At 25.6% G+C, this 12663-nt stretch overlaps 1 protein-coding gene across 1 annotated transcript in view; it reads left to right on the top strand.

The window, feature by feature from the left end:
- Positions 1 to 222: 222 nt before the first annotated feature.
- LOC111038398 (neural cell adhesion molecule 2-like) overlaps positions 223 to 12663 on the top strand; it is a 76893-nt gene continuing 64452 nt past the window's right edge. Inside the window, exons 1-3 of the mRNA XM_022321471.1 lie at positions 223 to 384; positions 501 to 700; positions 7850 to 7963. Of these exons, the coding sequence (XP_022177163.1) occupies positions 550 to 700; positions 7850 to 7963 (265 nt within the window). The 5' untranslated portion in view covers positions 223 to 384; positions 501 to 549. The remainder of the gene's footprint in view (positions 385 to 500; positions 701 to 7849; positions 7964 to 12663) is intronic.

A 12663-nucleotide genomic window follows, 5' to 3' on the forward strand; every position in this document is an offset into this window, starting at 1 on the left:
TACAAGTTCACAGATGTTAAAAATAAATAATTCAAGCGTGTATAGCGTGTAACTCTATAAACATTATTTCTTCAGACTAATCTCAAGATTATGTACGCATGTTGTGTTCTTGATTTTCTTCATAATAGTTATCTATATAACATATACGTCACTCATAATGTGCGAATGCTACAGCCATAGCTATATAAGACGTTATAGGAATATGCTCGTCATTTCTCATTGCAAATCAGAGCCATTGACGTCTTAATCTTAAGATTAATTTTGAACAGTGTGCAGTGTTTTTATGTACCTACAGCTGAAATTATGGCAGTCATTTTAATTACTGAGGATATGAATTGATTAATATTTAAAGTTATAAGTATTAAATCAATAAGTATTTTAATGGTTATTAAATTAATATGTAATTAATCGAAAAAAAACAATGCCTCATAGTTAATGAAAAAAGTAGTTTTGTAAAATTAAATTGATAGTAATATGCACTGTGTATACTTTTTAAACAGCATTGATCAACGAGAGCACACAACCAGCAAACATTGGTCGGATCATTCCATGGAAGATAGAATTTATTACACAGAAAGCAAAGGATTCGATGTTTTAATAATTGAGAACGTCCGTACATCTGACGGGGGTCAGTACAGATGCCGAGAGGATTTTGAGTATTCTCCGACGCGAAACAATTTTATTTTACTCGATATTATAGGTAAGTATTTACCGCATTCGCAGCTGACAGCTGCAGTTAAATAAATAATTTTAACAGACTGAAACACTGAGTGGTTAAATTTAATTGACCTGCGTACTCCATCATGATATTGTATCCTGTGTTCATACCTACCTATATTACTTACACATTATTTTTCTCGTGTCACGTTTGATCATTCAATTTTATTTCTTACAAAAATTATTGCTTCTGCTATTTCTATACCGTTGAATTAAATTGTATATTGTACATTGTTTTTTACGATTTTTGACCTTGAACAATAGAGTTTCATCGTAATTCTTTATCCTTGGGTAGGTATGTTACAAATGGAACCAAGTTAGGTAACTTAAGTGAACGTAACTGATTATCTATTGATATATTTAGTAATTATTATAATTACCAGTTGTTCATAAAAGCTCTACGAGGTACGATTTTTTCAAAGAAAAGATTATTCTGTAGACTAGATAAGATAATATTATAATATTATGCTTACATATTATCCATATTATGAAAGAAAAAATTTTTCTCTTTTGACTTTATTATTAGGTTAAGTTAGAATATGAAAAATTTTAGAAACAATATGCATATTAAAAATTAAAAATAATACCTTTCTTGATATTCTCATTAAAAATCTCAAATCTCCCTATGGTATTTTTCACTCAAATTATTTTTTTCTTGTTCAAATCATGGTGCACGTACACAGCATATTATAATCGTAGGTTAGGTTAAATACAATATTATTTAAATGGCAACATAATCCAATCGATTAATTTGGTGAAAAATATTTCACTCAAATAACTATCATGGATGTTACCGAAATTTATTCTAAAAGTATAACTTATTATTATGATTCAAACATTTTTAACCGTCACATAATTAAAAACGAGAAGAAGAATAAATTTAGGTGCCATTCAGTAACATATAATTTGAAATAATAATATAATATGTATAGGTACTTGAGTAAAATATATACATTGTATTATTAAAAAAACAAGTGTTTTATGTATAGGTTGGTACTTTAAAAACAGGCAATCGACTTTTATATTTTTGGCCGCTCATCACTAAATAGTGAATATAACGGCCAGACAATAAAAACACTTCCCTTGATTGCACCACTATTATTTTTTATTAAATACTATAACAAGTATTTATAATATTATGTTATATGACGTGTAATTTGAATATATTCAAGACTTCAAGGAAACCCAAATTCTCATACATTAAGCTAAACAAATTTTTTTGTAATTTACATGGATGTCGCATGTTGTTCACGAGAGTGATGAATAAATCATTCAAGAGAATTTTAATCTCTATATTACTGATAACAAAGAAAACATACACAATATTTCGTGTATATTACTAGCGTTAATACTTTACGAATGAACAGTGACGTGCTCACTATGAAAATGTAGAGCCAGCCATTTATACATAATTTATACACTTCAGTTAAATAAATATATTTATTGCTTAGTACACATATTATTCACCTAGGTATGTACCTAATATTATTGTAGAAAATTAGCGTTCTCCCAAAATTAAGATTACCTATAAACTGTAATTATACCTAGTATTACAACTAAATAATTAAATTCTATAATAAATCGATCGCACACCTTTCATAAATTTGAATGTTGAATCTGTTATTTATGTTGTAAAAATAACTTAAATCACTCATTTTATACCTTATTCGAAAAATTTTCTAACATAGTTAATAATAATATTATTAATTTATAAACTACCTATTTTATTTATTTTTAATTTTTAGAATCAACTACAACTACTATTAGCTTACATAAATATTAAATTTTTACATAATTTAACACTGTACATTTCAATTTTTGTATAAATTATGTTGAGAGGGTTGGAAAATAGATCAATTGTTTCGTATAAATTGTCCAGAATGTTGATCAATTAATACAAATAAAATAAAATGGAAAATTTAAAGTTAAAAGTATTTACTTTTAAAATTACTATAGATATAAAACAATTATCTTGCACATATTATGTGCTACTTATAAATCACCAAATTGTAGGTAAATATGTAATTAGGTATATGATAGGTAGATACTAGATACCTAACATTGATTGCTCGGAATATTAGTACAGTCCATACAATTTATAACAAAAGAAAAAAATCCGGAAAACTGGTACTGTTCGAAATTCAATTGTCAGGGGTCCTAAAATATTTACAATGTGTATAATATAATTTTGATAAATCACCAGCGTCAACAAGTTAAATTAAAATAATACTTAAAACAAAAAAATAATGTAAAAATGAATAAAACACACAAATAAGTGCATACAAAGTAGCCGGCAGATAAAATAAACATAAAATATAGGTACAATAAATATAATATAATATAATTTATATTAATAATAATTTTTAAGAAGCTCTCTCATTCGTTGTGTAGTTTGTCTTGCAAAGTATTTTTTTCACACAACATTTGTTGTTATCATTTATTGCACTCGTAGCAGCGATTTTGAAATCCATAATTCTATATTTTAGTTTTGGATGTCGAAAAACTTGTATGGAGTATGCATTTAATGATAACTTGTTGTAAAACAATTTTACACGATTTTTTGAGTTATTTGATAAAAACGCGTACACACAATACTCTCCTCATTTCACGTAAAATTGTCGAAACATATTAGATGAAAACTTTTAATGTATCATTCATAAACCATGATTCAGATTTTGTTAGAATACGTCATATTAATGGCAAAGTCAGAAGCAAATATCAAAATGTTTGAATCAGGTTGCTCACTGTCAAATATCATGAATGACCTAGGTTTAGCCCCCATTATAGTTTTCCGCTCTTCAGAGATATTGAAATCAGAATTTATTGGTTCTCTAGGTAAATATCTATGGTGGTAATTTCGAATAATTAGTTTTAACGAAGAAAAATTTAAAACAGTTACAGCTGTATCCTCTGTACACATACAATCATAAAATTACATAGCTGTCACTCGTAGTTTTCCATCAATCGTCGGTAAAATAAATTTAAAAATAATCGTTGATATTTTATTCCTTTTTTTCATAAAAGTTTGGGAAACTTGACTATTGTAGACCGTACCAGTTTTTCGTTTAACCTTAACATTAGTATCAAAGAAGTAGAAAATAAAAAACGATACAATTGCCGATAAGTCTTAACAATATTGTAGGTAAATCCAATTAAAACAAAATATAACTACACACTACACAGACTAATTGAAGAGATTTCTAGGGTTGTTATACTATTTGTTATGTCATGTATTTACGCTAATAATAAATATGCTAATAGGTTACTTATACTAATAATAAATCAACAAAATTTGGTTTAAACTAATATTAAATGAACTGCAGTATAATTTATAATATTACACCAACACCACACAACATATTATGTTATGAATACATGCGTAGGCACCCACCTACTATATAATGTAAACATCGGACAGATCACTCGTCGAGAATAAATAAAATAAAGTATATAATAAACGCCGCTGAAGCAATAATACAAAATATTGATAAAATATTAAAACCAAATATGTATTCAAATAATTGTAATGATAGAGGAACACACTATAGATTACCGGAAACGGTTGTATGTTTCTAGATCAATTAGTTAGTTTAAAAAAATTGTAGGTAATATAAATTATATTATTATAAAATGGTGATACCACCTTTTTAATCATTTTAGTGGTTTCTTTATGGAAACCGTGGTTAGCGTCTGATGTGTGAAATGAAGTGACGGCTTTCGCTGCCGTCTTGCCCCTTTGCTATAATTAAAGTTCACTCTGTACGGTGGCTGCGGTGAGATTCTTCTATATGCTTAAATTATGCTTTATCGGCGTAGACTGGTGACGACAAAAAAAAAAAAATAAAGTCAAATAAGAATTCAAGTATACTTCTGAATGCCTGAATTAAACTACATTTTGTTAAAACAATTTATACTATCTAATCTGTGTAGGTAAAAACTGTCTCGTATCGTTTGTGAAAAGAAATTAATTTGTTTCAATAAAAAAGTGAAATAAGTTATAAAATATGTAGGAAGTAAAAAACTTGAGGTAATTTATTTATTTCACATAATAAACGTTTGATCGAAGTTATTACAAAACATTAAAACAAAAACATGAACTTTTTATGATTATTCTTTATTGTTATAATTTTGTAGCCTTTAACTTTTTTGAATGATAGCAAACATTTAAAATTTTATATCCAGAAGAAATATTTTTTTCTGAGAATTTATATAGGTTCTTAAATTCAAAATTGATTTTTAATCAATTTTCGAACGGGTATTTTACTATTTTTTATCATATTTATCTATCCGGCTTTTTAGTTTTTAATGATTTTTCTTTGACTATTCTGTACATAAATACCTATAATATCATATCAATATTGTGTAAATATTGTGTACTTCCCATGTGATAAGCTTTAGGTATGATTTGGTTTTTAGGATCGGATAAATTTGATACAAAATTGATTTAATTATACAAAATATAAATCTACACAACACCAAAAATTGAACATTTTAATTACTCAGTCTACAGGTTCTTAGAGTCTCAGAGTCTTACGAGTAGCCTAGTACTTATAAATTATAAGCCCGGCAACTATGGTAATTAATTATTATAGAGGTTATGGTTTTTTTGGGGTCGGTATACGGTTGATTTTAAACTCGTGTAAGTGTGACAAGGTTTTTACCACTAAAAACTTGGGTGGTCACCCATCTGGGAACTGGTGTCTACGGGCGGTGCGTACTCACAATCACTCCACGCTAAACGACATAGCAAGCAACTTATAACTGATCTTACACTTATTCAAAAAATTAAAGAGAAATATAAAAACAAATATTTTGAAAAATAAATCTAAAAAAGTATGCTGCCATAACTAAACAATATAAAAGGGAGAATAGATCTTTTTATAAAAAAAATATTTTGCATTGACCTCACATTACCAACAAAAAAATATTTGTATTAACTCAACTATTTTTCAAGAACGTTCATTTTTAACTTTAAAAAATTGCCTGCTTATAAAAATGTATAACAATAATAATAACAATTAGTTTAAAATAGTTCTGAACTAAAACTAGGAGATAACCATTTGAATTTAAAAACAGTAACACAAAATTCTTGTAATAGACTTTAAGGTACTTAAATCTTGAAATTTCGAATAAAATTGGTAATAAAAAGTCACGATTTATTAATTATGTATTTATAAAAAAAGGTAAAAACGTTAGATAACATTAATAAATTATTAAAAATACATCGTATATTTTCAATAGTATTTAGAAAACTTTGAGTAAATTTAAATCTTAAATATAATTTTTTTTTTTTTTGTTAGCTTCAGCCAATAGTTAGCTCAGCAATTAACTGATATCTTAAACTTAACAACAAAACTTAACTACTTAATAATTAATTTTAAACATTAAATTATTAAATATTTGAATACTAATTTAAATTAACTTATAAGTGGTCCCATGCAGTATTTTGTTTTATTTAACTATTAATATTTTAATATTTTTTTAAGTATTAAATACGATCTCCACGGACAATTATTTGAACATATTTTAAATACTATTTTAAACATAATATTGAATACTTTCCTAAAAATTCCCTTTTCACTGGACTTCAATTAAAAGTATTTGGAACTGTGGTAAAACAATATTGATTGTAAATTGTTGTGGATTTGTGATCACCGCCCAAAATCTTTCGTTTTACATAATATATCAGATGCTGTTGCTAATATGACTGATAGGTACTAATTTTAAGTAACTCACGTTTAAATTAATGTAATACATTAATTGTATATGCAATAATTAATACAATGATAAGTGTATGATAATTTAATTTTAACTTAAATCATAATAGCCTCTAAATTATAAATGTGTTTAAGTTAATAATTATTTTAAATTAAAATATATTCACAGTTACTTATAAGTTAATCAATACCCGTTAGATATTGCTAAAAATGAATAAAAATATATAACAATAAACATGTTTTTATATAAAAATACAAATTTTTTTTAGTAAATAATTGAAATTTAGTTGTTAAAATCTGCAAACAAAGCTTTACTTATATTTAAAGTAAATATATACCTAGAGTAATTATATTATCCTACCGAAGTTAATAGGATATATTGACTAATTGATAACAAAAAAATAAATAGTACATAAATTGTTTCCTAATAACACCTAAATACTTTTTTTGATTATTGTTTACAATACTATGACACCCAAGTAAGTACCATTGTTTGAATTACGATTTGCAAAGTTATAAAAAAACATTTTTTCGTGAACAAGAACTATTCAAAGTTTCAGACTCCAGTGAGAACACATGATACAAAAGAAAATATTGTCTAATAGCATTTTTATTTGTTTGGTATCATAAATACAAATACGATTATTTACATTTAAAAACTAAAAAATAAAGTATTTTAAAATAATAATCACTTTTTTGAATTTATAATACAAAAAAAAAATAAAAACCCTATGGTACAGGAAATATTGTCGTCTTTATCATGTATGACTGTTCCCTGAGTGGTTATTTTTCACCCGAAACATTTTTTAACAACAATTTATGGATGTGTGGGCGTCCTCTTAATTGCGGAAAAAGGTCTTAAATTTGCACTTAAAAAAGATAAAGTTATAACTTTATAAGTATGCACTCTTCTTTTTAAAACTGAAAACGTGAAGAAATATTTTATAAATTGATGACATCTTTTATTTATGATGTCGCCTACAGTATCGACTGTACTTACCTAACACATTGCTATCTGAAATAGATGCCTATCTAGAATATGGTAATGACTAATAAACGGATGACATGCAAATATATAAACATCTGAGCCTTAAATTAATTAATATTAAGTAATATTATACATTGTGATATAGAATACTATAATTTAATATTCTACTATCGAGTAAAATTATTTTCAGTTCTTCAAACATCCACAATATACATCTATACAACAATACATCATTAAATAATTCGTTACAATTTGTAGCTTATAAAAAAACGATAACATCGTAATAATAAAAACCAGAGCAAATAATGTATTAATGTATAATATTTTATTTTCTAACTATAATAACCTTTCTTGTTTTTAAAAAAAAATACTTTAATATACGTAAAAGGTTCTTTGATAACATTTTTTGACCATTTGTTCTATATAGTACCGCCAAGCAGACTGGAAATCTTAGACGACGAGAAAAACGTCGTTTGGAATTCCACATTGCCACCCGTTGTAGAAAATGGGCTGTTGGAAATCACGTGTAAAGCGTACGACGGTATGTATACAACTTTTTATATTGAAATAAAAATAAATAAATAAAAAAACCGGACACATATCTTATATATATTTTTAAGTATTGAACAAACTTGTCACTGATTTGGGTAGAACACGTATTCAGCTGCACTGTATACATCGAGTGTGTACAATGTACATCCTATCTATATACCTATATATAAAAATGAAACTAAAAAACGTTTCCAAGGGACCTCCCTTTCTAACGAGGAAAGCACTGGTATTTTTTTACATGGCTATCTTACTGTCCTGTCAAATGTGTATTGTACACTCGAAGTATTGTTATATCGACCGACTTAAATGACATACGTTCCACATTATATTGTCTCATATCTGTCACGCACTGGTAACTTTCTTACATTATTGGAAAATATTTGTGCATAAGACGTTATACTTTTTAAATCATTTTGAAACAAAGCATTTCTCAAGTAAATAATTTATTTTTATTTCATTATGAGTTAGTAAATAAACAAAAATAATAATTACCTCTAAATAAAATCATTGTAAATATTAAATACTATAATTATTAGATCGAGTACAAACATATGTTCAACAATACGCTTTAAAAAAAATGCGGTTTGTTGACATATGCTAATAATATTAGATTTACACTGATTTTTTAAAGACTATTGTCACAATAGATCATCAATCGGTAACAATTAAATTGTTGTCTATCACATGCTGGTATACGGTGTGTAATTGTGTATCCGTAGTGATAGATCTGTGCCAAACGGGGGAATGCGAGAGGATTTGGATGTTCGACAAGACAGTTAATTATACCAAGTACTATTTAACGTATATTTAAAATGTAAAACAAAATGTAATATAAATTATTTTACTTTGCCGATGACCTGGCAGCAACAATACACGGAGCAAGTGGTGAAACGAGACTAATTCGGCAGACGTATGTCTAGCAGGCTGAACGATTATCATAAATTTTGTTTACAAGTCAAAATAGTTATACCTATGTATGGCTTTACTTCGTGATATTACAGAACGAATGAAAGGTGACATGCGCGTCTATGATAAATATATAGTATATAATACTAAACGTAATATTATAATTATAAAAATATGAAAACTGTAATGGTGTTCAAAACCATTACACTATCAATATTAATTTTTCCAATAGTTAGAAATAAAAAATGATACCTATTTGTAATTTTGCATTTTTCATACCTTTCCACCTAAAATATGCTATTGATTTCTTTTGGTCATAATTTAGGCTAGAGACATCAGTTCAAAACTAAAATACATATTGTAATTATTACCAACCATCGTATAAGTACCAGGATTAATAAATGACACTGAAAAGAAAACACTTTTAGAGTTTAAAGAAAGCACTTTAATTGCAATTTTTTATTATTCAGTTAAATTAATATTTTTCTAATTTATTTTACAACTTAAAACTCGTTAAAGTAAAAAAAATTTGAGATTGATTTTACAAATTTTGAATACTATGAAACAACACAATATGAAACAATAGTATACAAAAGTACACTATAGACATTATGTTATACTATATTATACACTATATTCGCCAACCTCAAAGAAACAAAAAATATTGTTTATAAAGTGAAAACGTTGAGGTTTGTATTTGTATTTATATACTTACTTTTAGACGAAATTATTTGAAAGTTTAAATACTTTGAAGTTAAAGTATCTGCATCTTGATTTAAAATATAAAACCCAAACAAATAGTGTATTTTTACCTTGTTATTTCTTACCTACGTCAATAACTCTAATAACTAACATCGTTAAAGTAACCGAATTTAGACATGGCTTTTCAACTGATTAGGTAGTCAGGAAGGAATTATTAAACGTAGATCGCAGTGTTGAGGGTAGCGACTCTAGCGAATTTTAATTCAGGTTTAATGGTTACTGGTTACAGAAGTTTGATATCCATTTACAATGTCAAATTTATGTCCGATTTGATTGCGTAATTGTTACACATCTAAATTTATTAGTTTTTTTTATCATCGTCATCATAATTATTATTATAATTATGTAGATATTTGTATTAAATTAAACTCCAAATCATATCAATAATATTCTTATTACCTACTAGATTATGCCACAATATTAATTGTCTTTTTTGGTTTATGTCAAAATGAATAATCAGTAAAATCACGCAAAATCGCTTGGTACCTATTTATTTGTAATTTATTGTCAAAATAAAATAAATAATAAAATTAATAAAGATTTAACAAAATATTAATCGTGATTTTTTATAACCTATTTATTTTTTATTATATTGAAGTGTATTTTTTATTTTTATCATCGACTATCACCTTTTTGGATCAGTTAATATAAGTGATTCAACCTTAAACTTCGAGGATGGTTTCTGGTAGAGTTTAGATCTAATTGGTAGTATGGGAGAAAGAGTCAAAAAAAAAGTTCTTTATACTTTTCAAAATAATTAGAAAAACTAAAAAAAAAATCTTGCAAATTACAAGTTTAATACAGAATCAATTTTGTTCCTTCTGGAGTATACGAAATTGAATCATATCCGAAAGAATTTAGCTTTACTTTTTACCTTCCAATGGACAGGTAATAAATGTATAAATGGTTTCAGGCTCAGCACAAGCATCATACTTTTGAAAAGAGAGTTAGTAACTATGCAACAAATATTATTGTGTAATGTTGTAAATTGTAATGTTTAATTGCAATATAGTATTATTATTTTTATGAACGATTCAAAATTTGTATGTATAACTTTAAGTAACATACATATTATAATAATAATTATAAAAATAAACAATTAAAATAAATATGTATATTTATTATTTAAATTAATTATCACACAAAGTTTTTTATAGACTTCGTTATATTATAATGATTAATATTGTTGTAATATAGTATAAAATATACAACATTGGCCTAAGCTCGATGTTCTCAATCGTACTATAAAAAAAATTTCTTTAATAGTTTTATCATTCTCAATAATTTAAGTTTGATTATGTGCTTTCTAGGCTTAAAATAAAAAAACAATGATCACTATAATGAAATAGAAAAAATATCTATATTTTGAATATATTTTACTATCTTGAATTATTTTTGATGTTTTATTATAATACAAAAAGAAGTATGCCAATTGTAGACTTGAGACATTGACACTATTTACTTATATACTCCATGTTAAAATATTAGGGAGAATATAAAATAATAATTTAAAGGTAATTGCAAAAAGTTTCAAGTCTCTCGCTTATGATTTTTTTTTACTTAGTACTTAAATAAGTTTAACAACAAAAATACGTTACTTATCATTTATCAATTATTTTTTATACGTAGTTATAAGTCATGATAATTGTTATTCAACTAATGATAAACCTTGTATTATCTATATTTTCAAACTTTATTAACAAAAATTAAAAATGTTATCAAACATAAACTAAAAAAAAACAAACTAGAAAATTACATGTCAATAAATAAATGTAAAATTACTAATTATTAGTCTAAATATTTTGCAAACATCATTATTTTTAGAAAATTATAAAATCAGTAATAAGTAGTTGAATTTTTTCAGTTACATTACGTTTAATATTTGTAAATAGGTTATACACTCGATTGCGGAAAATCGATATTTTACTGTAGAATATTCAATTCTGTCAACATTTAAACTTCAAACAACAAAAATCCGTGACAATAATGTATAGTTTCAGCAAACGTAAAAAAAAAAATAATAAACACACCATTGTAGTAAGACAAATACAAAAATTTTCACATAAAATATGAACGGTTATTTTTAGGTTTCTTTATTTTTATTTTTTGAACATGAATTGTATACGAAATTTCAAACCCTGAATAATCCTATTATTCAAAAAAAAAATATATTTTATAGTTTAAAATAATTTACAGATTTAATCGCACTTAAAATTGATTCAATTTTAAGTTAATTATTTGATTTAAACTAGGCAGGTATTTAAAATTGTAATTAAAACCGGTGTTTTTTTATAATAAACACATAATTTTTTTAGAATACATAACTACTGAGGATAAATATCAAAAACATTAATCAAAAAACCAAAAAACTAGGAAAATTTAAATATGACTATACCTAGGTATATTTTCAAATAAAATAAAATACACCGTAAGTATTAGATAGGATAGCCATAGAAACAGAATGACACATATTATAGGAGAACTTAAGTCAATTCCAATAATCTGTAAAACCTACAATTTGTACTTGAATTGGCTTTGAAAACTAATAATCTTGCCATAAGAATTTATCAGACTCCTTTACAAAAACCATTTGATTTTACCTTTACTATTATAAATTTCTACTTTATTATTGGTTAGCTTATAGCAATAATGAAGATAAAAGTATACAATTAACTAGCAGAACTTTATCATCACTAAAAAACTTGGGTATTTAGTTTAAAAATATTATGCAAAAATATTATTAAATTGTGTATAATAATATGGGAATCAATCTCAATATTTAATAAATACAAGCTAAACATTAAGTGATATTCGTACTCACATGAACATGTTAACAATTTTGTATGTCTAGTTATATCACATATTATTAATTCACTGTTAAATTTTCGATTTTCATTCCATCATAGATTAAGTGATACCAACTGAATCGATGATGTGAATTTGGTAAAGAAAATGGACTTGAAAGTCAGCAGATATCTTTAATTTGAGTCATATAAGTACTAATTACAACATTTTCCATTT

This window comes from Myzus persicae, unplaced genomic scaffold (assembly GCF_001856785.1).
Source record: "Myzus persicae strain clone G006 unplaced genomic scaffold, MPER_G0061.0, whole genome shotgun sequence".
NCBI lineage: Eukaryota > Metazoa > Arthropoda > Insecta > Hemiptera > Aphididae > Myzus > Myzus persicae.